The sequence below is a fragment of the Bacillus rossius genome, chromosome 3 (assembly GCF_032445375.1).
Source record: "Bacillus rossius redtenbacheri isolate Brsri chromosome 3, Brsri_v3, whole genome shotgun sequence".
In the NCBI taxonomy this organism is placed as follows: domain Eukaryota; kingdom Metazoa; phylum Arthropoda; class Insecta; order Phasmatodea; family Bacillidae; genus Bacillus; species Bacillus rossius.
In genome coordinates, this window is record NC_086332.1 from 93,840,234 (window position 1) to 93,856,577 (window position 16,344).

A 16,344-nucleotide genomic window follows, 5' to 3' on the forward strand; every position below is an offset into this window, starting at 1 on the left:
GAATATGTAAAGCCAAGCCCACTTACGACATAGAGGACATCGATAAAGACACTACACAAAGGAAGAGCGTGCTGGATGATGTAAATCATTTTCCTTTTCCTGAGCGTGATGGTATTAGCTCAGCCGATCGTGACGAAGAACATAAATTGAAGGAAGCTGATGGCTTCGGGAAGACTGAAACTAATGGAAGTATTAACACCGTGAAAAGTGAGAATACATTCAAGCCTATATTCAGTAGATCCTCCATAATTTGTAAAAATGATGGACTCCTAAAAAGGAAGCATGAAGACGATGAAGAAACTTCGACATCAACGATATCGAAATCTTACGGTAATATGGGTGAAGACGATGCCTTCTACGGTGATTGCTACAGTGACTCTGAAGCTGCCGACGTGATCGAAGACTGTGATGGTGTCCTGAGATCAAAACCTTGGAAACGACGTATTATAATAAATAAAACTGATAAAGCTTATTATGATCACTGGGACGATTGTGATATTAAAAGTATTTATAACGAGCATGCAAGGAAGATGGTGGCGGAAGAGATTGATTACACATCGTGGAAAGATCCAAACATATTGGTTGACCGGCTTAGACTTATACATGGTTGGCTTTGTGCGGGAAACTATTCGAGCATCAAAGAAATATCATTCATACTCAAAGAACTGAAGGAGGCTGGCTACATACAATAATGACTTGTTTTACCTGTATTTGTATAACATTGAGAAATTAAATAAATAATTTAAATTATAATAATTTAATGTTCAATTTTAGTATTCTGATTTCCAACTAAGGCTGTGTTTCCGCTACTGTGAGTGTGTTCTTTCCTTTTCCTGTGTGTACTGTCTGTACATTCCGTTTTCCTGTGTGTACTGTGTGTACATTCCGTTTTTTCCTGTGTGTACTGTGTGTACGTTCTGTTTTGGTGTGTGTACTGTGCGATCATTCCGTGTCCTGTGTGTACATTCCGTTTTCCTGTGTAAACTGTGTGTACTGTGCGTTAATTCCGTTTCCTATGTGTACTATGTGTACATTCCGTTTTTCTGTGTGTACTATGTGAACATTCCGTTTTCCTGTGTGTACATTCCGTTTTCCTGTGTGTACTGTGTTCATCCATACTAATATTACAAAGCTGAAGAGTTTGTTTGTTTGTTTGAACGCTATAATCTCAGGACCCACTGGTCCGATTTGAAAAATTCTTTAAGTGTTCGATAGTACATTTATCGAGGAATTCTATAGGCTATATAATATTATCAATAACATTAGGGATCCTTACTTAAAGTCCAATTTAGAATCAAATGCGTTGGAGGGGGTTAGATACAACATGCAGTACACGTACGAAGTGTGTTTTGTCAATGCCGCAGGCGCTAGAAGTTTATTAAGCGAAATACCACTCACTGACTCACTCATCACGAGATCTCTAAAACTATACACCCGATTGACTTGAAATTTAGCAAAGTTATTCATTTTGTGATGTAGACGCTCACTAAGAACGGATTCTGCGGAAATCCGATCCCAAGGGGAGTTTCGGGGGCGTAATATATCAAAATTTCCAGTTTTTGGTAGGAAATCACCATAGAAATGGCTGTTGCTTTGTTGATGCTTCATTCATCCTCTATGGCAACAACTATTTCATAGTTAGTGCAGTCCTCATCACCGTTGAAATTTTGCAGGTACTTTAAACATCAAAAATTGCCCTTTTTTTTTTCAAGTATATATATTTTACAGACTTGAAACTTCACAGTAATGTTCCTTATGTTACACAGGATGACATTTTTCGAAAATTAGATCCTATAGGTGGTTAAAACCAGTCAACAGTGGGTACTTTGTCTTCATGAGAACCGGATTTTGCATTGTTCATGCCTTCTGCGTCTCCATGGCAACAGGCATCGCGCGGCAGTGGCGTACCCACAAGGAGGGGCATGTATAATGAGCGGCCCAAGAATGATCTGCCTGTAGACTGCCGTAGCGAAGTACGGGTACATCAGTTGTACGTTCGTGCACGAGTCGGGAAACCATCGGTGCTATTCATTTTCTCTCCGGTAAATTATACAGCATTGTAATAAATTTTCACTGAATTTTTTTTTTATTTACCATTATTGTAAATGGGATATGTGGCTTAATTTTTTTCCATTAGTATAGCCGTGCGAAGCCGGGTCGGGCAGCTAGTGGTCTATATGTCTGACATTGTTCATGACCTGGTCTCGCGGTCCGAAGACGATTGATGTATATGGATGGATGGTTTTGTACATGAACATTTTAAAGGTTATTCTAAGTATAAAAAACTAGACTTTCATGTAAGACATAGTGCACTGTATTCATTTAGTTGGTCAGGTATATTGCCTTGAGTTGTTTTTCGTAGAGTGAATAATTAATAAATTCCACCAAAGGTAATGGAAAACAAAATATTAAATATATTTAATATTTGGTTACACCTGTCACTGGTCAAGAGTCTAACCGAAGACAGGAATACATCAATTCAATATGTAAATTAATAAGCGATTTTTTTAGTTGACTTTTGGAATTTTTCCCGAATCTCTAGCTAAATAATTACATGATTTCAATATGGTACCCAAATTTCAAGATGTCGGGCACATCAGTAAAAATACATTATTACTGCACTCTAGCAGGTTAGAATAAAACTAGCATGATGGTAAGGTACTCTATAAGACGAATACACACGCAAGATAGTGTCATCCAGCAGACGAAAACAAGATGGTGGCAATGTACTCTAGCAGGTGGTAGCTCCTGGTAGCATGTTCTGAACATAAAATGTCGGATCCATGATGGTCGTCAAGGTTAAAGTCAAATTTCAAGGTCAAGGTCAAATTTCAATGTCAAGGTCAAAGGTATGATGAACAGAAATTATACTGCATGTCGCCAGCACACTCTAGCAGACGAATACAAGGTGTCGGACATATCATACCAGCTGACGATATATACCTGGTTATTGGTGGTGGTAGGTAAGTCTGTAGGTGGCTTCTGTGGAGGAAGGATCTGTTGTTTTTTTGTTTTTGCTCTTACTGGTTTCGAACCAAGGACGGGAATCGATCTTTTCAATCAGTATTCTAATAAGTTTATTTTTTTGGCGAATTTTGAACATTTTTTCATTAAAATCGGATAATAAATAAAGATTTTCAAGATGGCGTCCATATCGATAATTGATACAATGGTGACATAATTTAGAATGTCGAGTGTGGTGTAAGATGTTTTTGTTACTTTTTTTAGAATTTTTTAAATATATAAATAAATTACTGATTTACTCTCGCCGGGAATCGAACCGAGGGCCGAAAACAATTCAGTAACTAAGCTTTTGTACGTAGTATGCAATTTTTGACATGACGTCTAATAAATTGATGAACGCTGGCTGCACGCACGAAAAAGTTTCCTGTTACGCGCTGTGACCCGTATCGCTCATTGTACGCTTGCGCCGCATCTATCTATCTTTCTTTAGATTGGCCTATGCGTCCGAGGAGAAGAAAGACAGCAGCAGCACACAACTTACATCTACACGTAAACTGTTTCGTCGACTGGTTATTAAGTGAATTGAAAAGTTAATGTGGTTTTCATTGCATATTACAACAACAAATTCGGCAATAAAGGTTAATTGTTCTTTTATTTTAAAAAATTGATTACTAGTATAATTTCAAGTATTTAGGTTATGTTAGATATTTGATTACAGTTTATTTATATAAAAACTTGTTCATAAAGTGCAGTAATGATAGGTTATGTTAGAATTGACCGCGGGCTGTGGAAAAATTTACACATTAAAGTGCCTTATGGAGACGTACAATCGCTATACTCAGAAGTACAACTCAATGAACAACGCCTACATTTCCTGTGCAAGCACAGGTAAAGCCGCTGTCCCTCTTGGTGGCACTACAGTGCATTCAGCGTTTCGTCTCACAACTTCTCGCGTGACAAAACTCTTATCCACAGAGAATTGGCAAGCCTATAGAAACATGTTCGTTGGCGTCAAAGCTGTTTTCGTCGACAAGATCAGCATGTTAAGTTCAGCCATTCTTCAAAATATCTACTACCGACTGCAGCAAATTACCGGCATATACGACAAACCATTCGGAGGCATCCACGTGATACTATGCGGCGATTTCAGACAGCTACCACCAGTACGAGCAACTCCATGTTACAGCATGCCAATCAACCAACTTGGAGGACCAATTCTGTGGCACAGCATTGACTACTTTCCGCTGGTTCATGTTGTGCGACAAACTGATGAGCGTTTTTCAACGATTATGACCAAAATTGAAGACGGACTTAAACAAAGTATCGATATGATCACACTTATTGAGTCCAGACATAAAACTCAGGCTTGGTGCAAAGAAAACGTGCCTAATGCTGTCCGGCTGTATTATAGTAATAATGAAGTTGATTCGTACAACCGAAGCGCAATCACTAACGCATACAGATGTCTGGCACATGATCATATGCTTGGTTATTCGACTGAGCAAGAGAAGACACAGTTCCGAGGTAAACTTCACAAGATGACGGTGGCAGAGACCGATGGATTGCCGTACCTGCTGCCATTAGCTGTAGGGTTTCCCTACATGATAACTTCTAACATAGATGTCGCTGATGGGTTGGTAAACGGAGCTATTGGTGCCTTGCGACATATCGAACGTCAGCAATCAAATGTGGATGACCATTCTGCAGAAGCAGGACCACCAACCAGTACAACTTTGCCGGCATCTAGAGAAGAAATCATTACTCTATGGTTCGAGTTTGAGGAAGCAACAACAGGCGCTAGTGCCAAAATTAAATGTCGACCTCACGTGCGAAGCAAACCAAATACTTTGTCTCCCAACTGGGTGCCGGTGTATAAGAAAGTAGTGAATATTACACTGACAAAAACTGTGAAATGCAAACGAAAACAGTTTCCTTGCGTTCCTGCTTGTGCTATTACCATTCATAAGTCACAAGGTGGGACGTGTACTGTCATTGTTTATAAATACTCCCCGAAGCAACCGCAACAGTTGGTGTACGTGGCGCTGAGTCGGGTAACGAATATAGACGGCTTGCACATCATCACGGACAATGATACTCCTTTCATCTTCAAACACGGATGGGATGGAAACGACTCACAGACTACGCGAGATATCCGCACCGAATACATTCGACTCCATGGACACGCACTTTAAACAATCACAGAGAAAACAGTAAAATTCTGTGATGACGGTAACAGTTCTCTCTCTCTCCATCCCTCCCCCAACCCCCTTTCTTGTTCCGACGCTACGTCCATCGCATACAATGCGGTGACCTAATAATTTTATTTCTGCATAGCTTGTAGAAAGGTCTAGTGTATTAATTCGAAGATGATAAAAATAAGAACGCACAAGCACAACCCGACTTCACACTGATACATTCAGTAATGGCAGACAATAGCTTCAGTGTGGTCCAGCCAATTCTGGGCGTCGCTGCCAGCTATAACAAGCAAAACAATAAAATGAGAAGGAATGCGTGTAAAGTGATAACACTTTTCCTTTTTCTGTCTATATCTTTTGACTTGTAAAGAAAGTGTGGGGAATAATCGGAAATATGGTCTCAACTATCAGGCGGGCATGAGCTGAACAGAGGTATAGAATGTCCAAGCCTGATAGAATGCATCAATTCTCCTTTCAGTTGCATGGTCTGCGCAGGCGCGAAGCTTTTTATTTTTTTTTTTTTACTTTTGAGTGTGTGCTCTTATTGTCGAAGCGGCGTAGGGACCATCCTGAACCGACAGATGCCAAACTGCTTTTGTTAAGGAAAGTGCGGGGTGGCCAATTTGATTTACAAGATCCCTTTCAATTATCAAAGCACCAGAAACTTATTTTGAAATTAGAAGCTATAAGAATGTAAATAATATTTTTTTTTCTCGTCTTTTATCAACCCCCCCCCCCCCCCCCCCTTCTGAAATTCTGAAAGTAAACCTTTTATTAAAGTATTTTTATATGTTATTAAGTTTGAATTGGTAGTTACTGTATCGTACATTGACCATGCCCATCGGCGTCCCTCTGGTCTCGAGTCTGTAGTTGCCCACTGCTGCTCCCATGAACACTTTTTCCCCTACGTGTGTGTGTGTGTGTGCGCAGAACACGCCCCGGGGCGAGTGAGTGCAATATGGTGCAACGAGTGGAATGGCACCGGACGGATGGATATCCGGCTGAAAATAGTGCCAAGTGTTTTATGTATTATTATTATTATTAATTAATCAGAGTAGTCATTATTAATTCTTTTATCACCTTACGTTGTTCAATGTGGGACTGGGACATTAAATACCAACCCGAAGCGTGTGCTTCTGTCAGCCCACACCTGCCGGCGGCGCGCGAGCCGTCATCCACTATTCCACTCAGCCACGTGTAGCCACGTGTTCACTGTAGGACTACCCACCCCTCGCATCGTAACTGGGATGACAGTTTGTTTTATTCTTTCGCCTGAGCTGACTATCGCCACAAGGCCTGAACACAAAGCAAGCCTAATTACAACCCTAGACAGCCGAATGTCGACAACATAACAGACATTATATCAGTGTATGAATCAAATTGTTGAAACACATGATCAACAATGAATTTAAGTAGACTTTACATTCAAGTTATTAATATTTCACCACATATGTTATTTATTGACAAACAAAAAATTTGCAGAAAAATTACCTCTGTTTTTTATTACAACTTTATCAGATAGGAATGGGATTGTAAATTTGTTGCAATTTATTTTATTTTATTTTTTTAATAAGGAAAATGTGTTATCATTATGTTTCACCCAATTTAATATAATTATAAAAGATTGCCAAGTGTTTTTTGAACCCCACCTATCTCTCCTTATATTTTTCCTATGTGAGTTGCACTTACAAGCTATTAATAAAATAAAGGGTTTATCATGTACAAATTATTAAATGCTATAAATCATCCAAGTTAGTTATTATGTGTTTTAATTTCATCTTTGTCCCCACTACTCACTATAAACTGTAGTATGGGAAATGTGAAGTTTAAAGAATTAACAAAATTATGTTCGTTTACGATGCAAGTTAATGTTTATTTAAGGACTGACACATATAGATGTTAGTACAAATTGAAGATATTATAACCTATGTTCACAATCTGCAACATTAGTCATATCAATAAAGTAAATGTTAGTTAATACATCAAAATATAGTAAAATACATTACACTTTTAACAAAAGTTATGCCTCTTTTTTTTTCAGTCAGTAAGGAATGTGCCAAAGAAAAATAAACTGATCTTGTGTTGTGTCTGTAGTAAATTTATCTCATTACATAATATATCTTCTAGAAAATTTAATATTTTTATTAATAAATACTAATAGAATTACCAGTTCTTAATTAATACACAAGATATTTTTCATCAAAAATTAAATATTTATGGAAGAGTTTCTTTAAAGTGCAATTATATTTGGATGAGTATGAGAGGTGGTGGCCGAGCTATGTAAGGTGAAGGATGAAATGATTTGAAATGATATAGAATAATTTTTTATACAAAGGCTGTAACATAATAAAACAGATACTTTGCAGTTAAATGTCATAAAAAATGTATGGTCCTCAGACAAGGCACATAAGAAAATGAGAAAATAATATTATTGGTAGTTTCAGGGCATGGTGGAAAACCTGCAGGTTATTGGGGCATCCAACATGCTCCAACTATTGCAGAAGGAAGGGGCAGAGGTGGAGTATTTTAAAGACAGTGCTACAGGTAACTAAATGTAAATTTTTAATAACAAGGTAGCTCTACAAATAACATTTTGGTTTAACAATACCTAAAGGGATTGTAGGTGTAGACAGTGGTGGAACAATTAGATGGGAGAAAGTGGTGTGAGAAAAATTGATTCAAATGGTCATCTTTTAAGAGTTCTATCGTATTAACTTGTTGTACTTAAGAAATGTATGAAATGTATAAATACCTTTTTGTTAGTTATTCTTAACATTCTCAATAAAACGTTCATGTTTCTTTCCCTGAAATTTTATAATATAAAACATATATGCAACATTTTTTATACTAATGTATGTCATTTTAAGTATATCATTCAAAGTTATTTCATAAGTAAGAAATTTTTTCTTTGTTGTAGCTTTAAAAATAATTATTAGCACTGTTTTTTGGGAATAGCCTGTCAAACCAATGAATGATATGACATTAAATTTTAATTTTGTACTTATTTCGGGCACAAGTTAGTTTCAATTAGCTACATAATTAACATTAATGTAACTTTAAAAAAAATCAAAATTGCTTCATGAACTATACTTATTTCACGTCTAACACTCATGTGACCACCCCATCCCACTTTGTAACTAATGACCTCATTATCTACATAGTAAGTCTAGTTTCTCATTACTGTGTCATTCAATTCAGGGAACCAATTATCCAGGTAACAGTGGCATTAATTGTGAGGAAGTTGTGCAACACAGGCAGCATGTAGTAGACATAATTAATGGAAAATATTCAATTGCAATTTAGTTGTGGGTGCTGTAGTATTTTGGTTAAGTAACATACGTATGCAACAAGTGCTTACATGTGTTTGTTATATGTAATTGCCACCAATGGTGCTGACTTGAATTAACTATTAGAGGGGCAACAACCCAAAGCGGTGGGTAGGGGTGTGCTAATCCCACTGAAAATGATTGACTTGAATTGGTAAAATGGTGCTATAATGCGCTTTTTTGTACCTTCATTTAATATTCTCTTCGGGTGTAAATATTAATGTTTTTTAAAGAAAAAACCCCCTTTGACCCTCCTGTGTGAATTTTGGAGGGGCAAAAAAGGCTTTGTCCCCCCGAAGTTGGCGCCTCTGATTGCTACACATTTTTTGTACTATTATGGTATAACAAATGTTGAAGTTCTGTCACTTTAAATTTTAATAGGTGTAGTGATTTTCAAAGAGTATCTTAGTTCTATTTAGAAAACATGTTATGTGTTTCAGAGAAAGTGAAGAGAAAAACTGGCACCTGCGTGGCTGGACACACAATCCAGCAGACATACAACCAGTTGAAGAGGATGGAGTACAGTGCCAAACTCCACAACAATTTGGCTCTTCTGGTTGGTGTTAATGACATTGTGGTAAGTGATGTGGTTTACCCTTGATTTGTTTTACATCTACATCCGGAGAGAATTGCAGTACAAGGTAATGATAAAGATAAGTACACTTGAAAACACGTATGAAGGAAACTAGGAATAAATTTATTGTGTTGAAAGAAATATGGAAGACATAAAAGAGTTAACGAACCTTAAAAAATGTAATTGCTTTTTTTATTCATTGACTTCAAAATTGAAGAGACTATATTTCAGAAACAATAAAATACTTACTTTAATGATTTGCTAGCATTAATAACACGAATTAAAAACGTCGGCTTTTGTTAACCAACTTCAATTATCAATTCGACTGTATTTCTTTTTTTATGTTTGTTACCACAGAACTTTCGACTGGGTGAACCGATTTTGATAATTCTTTTTTTCATTTGAAAGCTGGTGCTTCCCGTGTGGTCCCATTTAAATTTGGTCCAGTTCTGACAATGGCATCCATGAGAAAACCATATAAGTCTTAAATTTTCATTAATTGTGTGGGCGACAAATGGACAAATAACTAAATATCACGCAATCCGATTTCAATAATATTTTTTTTTATTGCAAAGGATGTACTTCAAGGGTAGTTTGATGAGAGTTTGGTTAAGTTCTGTTAATGGGATCCATGACAATGTAACGGAACTCTTCAATTGTTACGAGCCTGCAATGGCGCTAATTAGCAATAGCAAAATTATTTTTTAAGTTTGTTATTTTAATTTCATTTCATGTGGTTATATGTGACTTCAAGAGGTAGGTCTTCAAGAAACAGGAAAGACATGAGTAACACGGGCCGATACTGGTACGGGAATCTATAATGATCTATATAATGAAGAAGCATATTAACATGAATAATTATTTTAAAAAAACACTTCAAAATTGTATTTAAAATTATGAACTTAAACTAAGAAGTAAAAAGTAATTATTTTATTAATTAATACTTCTATATATCCTTATTTCAAAAAATTTAATATTTTTGGAGTCTGTGCCAGCTAAGTAAACGAAAATAACTGTCAGAAGCTTCATTGCAATTACAAATAAACCTAAATAAACTTACAATCAAAATTTAGACATATTTAGTTAATCAAGAAGTTAGAGAGAGCGCAGCAATGTTCAGTTATTAGTAGAGAGACAAGAAAGACACTTTTAGCCTGCTTCTTCCATTTACACCACTTTGTTATCTGAAAACTGGCATAGACTCCAAAAATTGTGCCAAACAAATATAAGAATACCTTAAGGTAATTTTAAAGAACTATCAATAAAAATCTATAACAGTTATACATGTATATTTACACTACTTTGTTATCCATAAGCTGGCACCGACTCCAAAAATATTAAATTTATCGAAACAAGGGATATATTGAAGTACACAGAAGTAAATTAATAAAGTAATTATTTTTGTACTTTTTAGTGCAATTTCATTTAAATATATTATTTTGAAGTTGGTTTTTCTTTTTTGTTAAAATATTATTTATTTTAAAGAAAGTACTTCTACTGACCAACATTTTATGCTAAGAAAATTAAACAAAGAATTTAATCACAGACACACGAATCTTTAAAACTTATGCTTTAATTGGAGGAAATTAACTCAACTTTGAATATTTTTCAGTAATTAAGAAAAATAAGCTACCACAGTCACCTAAACCAGCAGTTCCTAAAAGGTGATCCGTGTAACACTGGGATTCTGTGGCAAGGTCACAGGGGTTCCGGGAGTCAGGACTTAAGGCGATTGGTGCGTGGAAAATATTGCAGTGAAACTATATGAAAAGCACATATTTATTTCCGAGTCTTCTTTTTAAGTAAAGTATACACAGTATTTAATTTTTAAATAATTTTTTTTACTAAGTTATGTGCTTGTAAACATGTTTATTTTCTTTGCGAAACAACAATAAAGGAAGGGGGAAGAATGGTGTGTAGAGGGATAGAATATCAGTGATAAGAGGAGAGCTACAGATAGGCACAACAAACAAACAAGGTAAAGTATCGCAACGCAATACTATCACTTAAACTCTTATTTTCTTTGTATATTAATGTATTGTGGGGTTTTTAACAGCAAGCAAAAACGTAGAATTCGTTAACTTTGGGAATTAAAATAAGACAAATTTTAACACGTAAACAAATTAGTACCAGGGTTCTTAAACAATATTTTATAAAAAATAATTTTGTTGGAATGTTCACAATTATTGTAAAATAACTTCCTTTGAAGTAGTTGGTGTTCGCTGGCCAAAAAAAATTGGGAACCGCTGACATGGTTGTGCTCATTGCAAAAAAATATTAAGAGAATATTTACCCATTTCTTAATACTTGAGTTAGGATTTCAGAGAGGAGGGGATTTAAAGAAAATGAAGTTGAGAATGAAGGGGCTACAGAGATTTCTAGTGTTTCGCAACAAAAAAAATTTTCTGATCACCATTCCCCCATTCAGGAGGATTGTGGGGAATGGTGAATCCAGAGACAAGCTTACAGCTTGGAATAACTACCTGCGCCAAGAAGCCCAAGTTGCACAGAGCACTGGTCGTAAGTAATTTATAATTACTTTGGTTAATTTTAAGGTGTAGTTGTAATATCAAATCCTTAATGTTGTAGATTTGTATGTTTTGGCCATGGTTATGTATTATTTTCAAAGCATGTATGTTAATCTCACATTCCTGGAAAAAATTACATATACATTTTTTTGTAGCCAATGTAAAGCCATTACCAAACATACAACGTTAATGGTATGTACACTTAAAAAAAAACTGCTATTGTTATTAAATTAAGGAAAACCTTAAATGCACTTGCTTTTACATCTAAATATATAAAATCAACAACCAAACATGATTGTGGGAAAAATAAACTTTATGCTCTTGTTGAATGTATAACAACCAGAAATATTAAAATGTTTCGTGTGCTTGTAAAATGTACTTTAACAGGTTTTTTTTATTCTCAAGGTCGGCAGAGAGTGTTTATCATGGACTCTGCTTCAGTGGCATCTCAGTGCAGGAATATTTACGAAAGGTGTGTTCATCATAATTTGTTGTCTTCCTCTCTCTGTCCATCTCCATTTCCTCTGACTCTTCCACTCATGATCCCTCCTTCCTCGATACAGCCCTCTGTTCAGCCTAGCTCCCAGCTTTCCCCAGCCCCCCTCCCCCTGAATTACCTTATTCTCACTAGCCTATCTACTTTCCTCACTAATCAATTCTCATTGTTTGGCATCCTTATGTATACCCATCATTTCAATTTAATATACCTCCAGTGCAACTTTTTTTTGAAAAACTTAACTCCAAAATAAATGCTTTTAAAAAAAGTCACATGTCTAATTTTTGTAACATGTGACGAATGATAAAACACATTGTTGTGTTTATGTATGTTTTTCTCGTTACTTCCATAGTGAGGAGTCATAACGTTTGTTTCAAACTTCAACTAATCAGTTTAATAATAAACTCTGTATACATAGTACATTGGGAAGGGAAGTCTCTCATGGCAGTATGCAAAAATTATGTATGTTTGTTGTGAAATTTTTTGTGATAAGTTGATACACTAGTTCTCCATTAACTTTGTAAACTACACATAATTGTGGCCTAATAATTGAATCCAGTGCTATTACTGTTCATAGTTAACTTCAAACTATTCATTTGTATTATATAAAGCATTACAATTAGGTTCGAGATGTTTGTTATGAAATAATTAGTTTCCTTTAAAGTTTTTTTTTTTTATAAAAGTATTTTTATATGTTATTAAGTTTGAATTGGTAGTTACTGTATCGTACATTGACCATGCCCATCGGCGTCCCTCTGGTCTCGAGTCTGTAGTTGCCCACTGTTGCTCCCATGACCACTTTTTCCCCTAAGTGTGTGCAATATGGTGCAACGAGTGGAATGGCACCGGACGGATGGATATCTGGCTGAAAATAGTGCCAAGTGTTTTATGTATTATTATTATTATTAATTAATCAGAGTAGTCATTATTAATTCTTTTATCACCTTACGTTGTTCAATGTGGGACTGGGACATTAAATACCAACCCGAAGCGTGTGCTTCTGTCAGCCCACACCTGCCGGCGGCGCGCGAGACGTCATCCACTATTCCGCTCAGCCACGTGTAGCCACGTGTTCATTGTAGGACTACCCACCCCTCGCATCGTAACTGGGATGACAGTTTGTTTTATTCTTTCGCCTGAGCTGACTATCGCCACAAGGCCTGAACACAAAGCAAGCCTAATTACAACCCTAGACAGCCGAATGTCGACAACATAACAGACATTATATCAGTGTATGAATCAAATTGTTGAAACACATGATCAACAATGAATTTAAGTAGACTTTACATTCAAGTTATTAATATTTCACCACATATGTTATTTATTGACAAACAAAAAATTTGCAGAAAAATTACCTCTGTTTTTTATTACAACTTTATCAGATAGGAATGGGATTGTAAATTTGTTGCAATTTATTTTATTTTATTTTTTTAATAAGGAAAATGTGTTATCATTATGTTTCACCCAATTTAATATAATTATAAAAGATTGCCAAGTGTTTTTTGAACCCCACCTATCTCTCCTTATATTTTTCCTATGTGAGTTGCACTTACAAGCTATTAATAAAATAAAGGGTTTATCATGTACAAATTATTAAATGCTATAAATCATCCAAGTTAGTTATTATGTGTTTTAATTTCATCTTTGTCCCCACTACTCACTATAAACTGTAGTATGGGAAATGTGAAGTTTAAAGAATTAACAAAATTATGTTCGTTTACGATGCAAGTTAATGTTTATTTAAGGACTGACACATATAGATGTTAGTACGAATTGAAGATATTATAACCTATGTTCACAATCTGCAACATTAGTCATATCAATAAAGTAAATGTTAGTTAATACATCAAAAAAATAGTAAAATACATTACACTTTTAACAAAAGTTATGCCTTTTTTTTTTTTTTTTTTAAGTCAGTATTGGAATGTGCCAAAGAAAAATAAACTGATCTTGTGTTGTGTCTGTAGTAAATTTATCTCATTACATAATATATCTTCTAGGAAATTTAATATTTTTATTAATAAATACTAATATGTGTACCAGTACTTAATTAAAACACAAGATATTTTTCATCAAAAATTAAATATTTATGGAAGAGTTTCTTTAAAGTGCAATTACATTTGGATGAGTATGAGAGGTGGTGGCCGGGCTATGTAAGGTGAAGGCTGAAATGATTTGAAATGATAAAGATTAATTTTTTATACAAAGGCTGTAACATAATAAAACAGATACTTTGCAGTTAAATGTCATAAAAAATGTATGGTCCTCAGATAAGGCACATAAGTAAATGAGAAAATAATATTATTGGTAGTTTCAGGGCATGGTGGAAAACCTGCAGGTTGTTGGGGCATCCAACTATTGCAGAAGGAAGGGGCAGAGGTGGAGTATTTTAAAGACAGTGCTACAGGTAACTAAATGTAAATTTTTAATAACAAGGTAGCTCTACAAATTAATATTGGTTGTAACAATGCCTAAAGTTATTGTAGGTGTAGACAGTGGTGGAAGTATTAGGTGGGAGTAAGTGGTGTGAGAAAAATTGATTCAAATGGTCATCTTTTAAGAGTTCTATCGTATTAACTTGTTGTACTTAAGAAATGTATGAAATGTATAAATACCTTTTTGTTAGTTATTCTTAACATTCTCAATAAAACGTTCATGTTTCTTTCCCTGAAATTTTATAATATAAAACATATATGCAACATTTTTTATACTAATGTATGTCATTCTAAGTATATCATTCAAAGTTATTTCATAAGTAAGAAATTTTTTCTATGTTGAAGATTTAAAAATAATTATTAGCACTGTTTTTTGGGAATAGCCTGTCGAACCAATGAATGATATGACATTAAATTTTAATTTTGTACTTATTTCGGGCACAAGTTAGTTTCAATTAGCTACATAATTAACATTAATGTAACTTTAAAAAAAATCATAATTGCTTCATGAACTATACTTATTTCACGTCTAACACTCATGTGACCACCCCATCCCACTTTGTAACTAATGACCTCATTATCTACATAGTAAGTCTAGTTTCTCATTACTTTGTCATTCAATTCAGGGAACCAATTATCCAGGTAACAGTGGCATTAATTGTGAGGAAGTTGTGCAACACAGGCAGCATGTAGTAGACATAATTAATGGAAAATATTCAATTGCAATTTAGTTGTGGGTGCTGTAGTATTTTGGTTAAGTAACATACGTATGCAACAAGTGCTTACATGTGTTTGTTATATGTAATTGCCACCAATGGTGCTGACTTGAATTAACTATTAAGGGGCAACAACCCAAAGCGGGTGGTAGGGGTGTGCTATTCCCACTGAAAATTATTGACTTGAATTGGTAAAATGGTGCTATCAAGCGATTTTTTGTACCTTCATTTAATATTCTCTTCGGGTGTAAATATTAATGTTTTTAAAGAAAAAACCCCCTTTGACCCTCCTGTATGAATTTTGGAGGGGCAAAAAAGGCTTTGTCCCCCCGAAGTTGGCGCCTCTGATTGCTACACATTTTTTGTACTATTATGGTATAACAAATGTTGAAGTTCTGTCATTTTAAATTTTAATAGGTGTAGTGATTTTCAAAGAGTATCTTAGTTCTATTTAGAAAACATGTTATGTGTTTCAGAGAAAGTGAAGAGAAAAACTGGCACCTGCGTGGCTGGACACACAATCCAGCAGACATACAACCAGTTGAAGAGGATGGAGTACAGTGCCAAACTCCACAACAATTTGGCTCTTCTGGTTGGTGTTAATGACATTGTGGCAAGTGATGTGGTTTACCCTTGATTTGTTTTACATCTTCATCCGGAGAGAATTGCAGTACAAGGTAATGATAAAGATAAGTACACTTGAAAACACGTATGAAGGAAACTAGGAATAAATTTATTGTGTTGAAAGAAATATGGAAGACATAAAAGAGTTAACGAACCTTAAAAAATGTAATTGCTTTTTTTATTCATTGACTTCAAAATTGAAGAGACTATATTTCAGAAACAATAAAATACTTACTTTAATGATTTGCTAGCATTAATAACACGAATTAAAAACGTCGGCTTCTGTTAACCAACTTCAAAAAAGGAGGAGGTTATCAATTTGACTGTATTTCTTTTTTTATGTTTGTTACCTCAGAACTTTCGACTGGGTGAACCGATTTTGATGATTCTTTTTTCATTTGAAAGCTGGTGCTTCCCGTGTAGTCCCATTTAAATTTGGTCCAGTTCTGACAATGGCATCCATGAGAAAACCATATAAGTCTTAAA

The 16,344-nt window shown here is 35.1% G+C and overlaps 1 protein-coding gene across 1 annotated transcript; it reads left to right on the forward strand.

The window, feature by feature from the left end:
* The first annotated feature begins 3,653 nt into the window (after positions 1–3,653).
* LOC134531342 (ATP-dependent DNA helicase PIF1-like) lies at positions 3,654–6,110 on the forward strand. Its single transcript, XM_063367039.1, has 2 exons — positions 3,654–4,826; positions 6,090–6,110. Exons 1-2 carry the CDS (start codon positions 3,729–3,731, stop codon positions 6,108–6,110), a joined length of 1,119 nt encoding a protein of 372 aa, XP_063223109.1. The 5' UTR covers positions 3,654–3,728.
* The last annotated feature ends 10,234 nt before the right edge of the window (positions 6,111–16,344 follow it).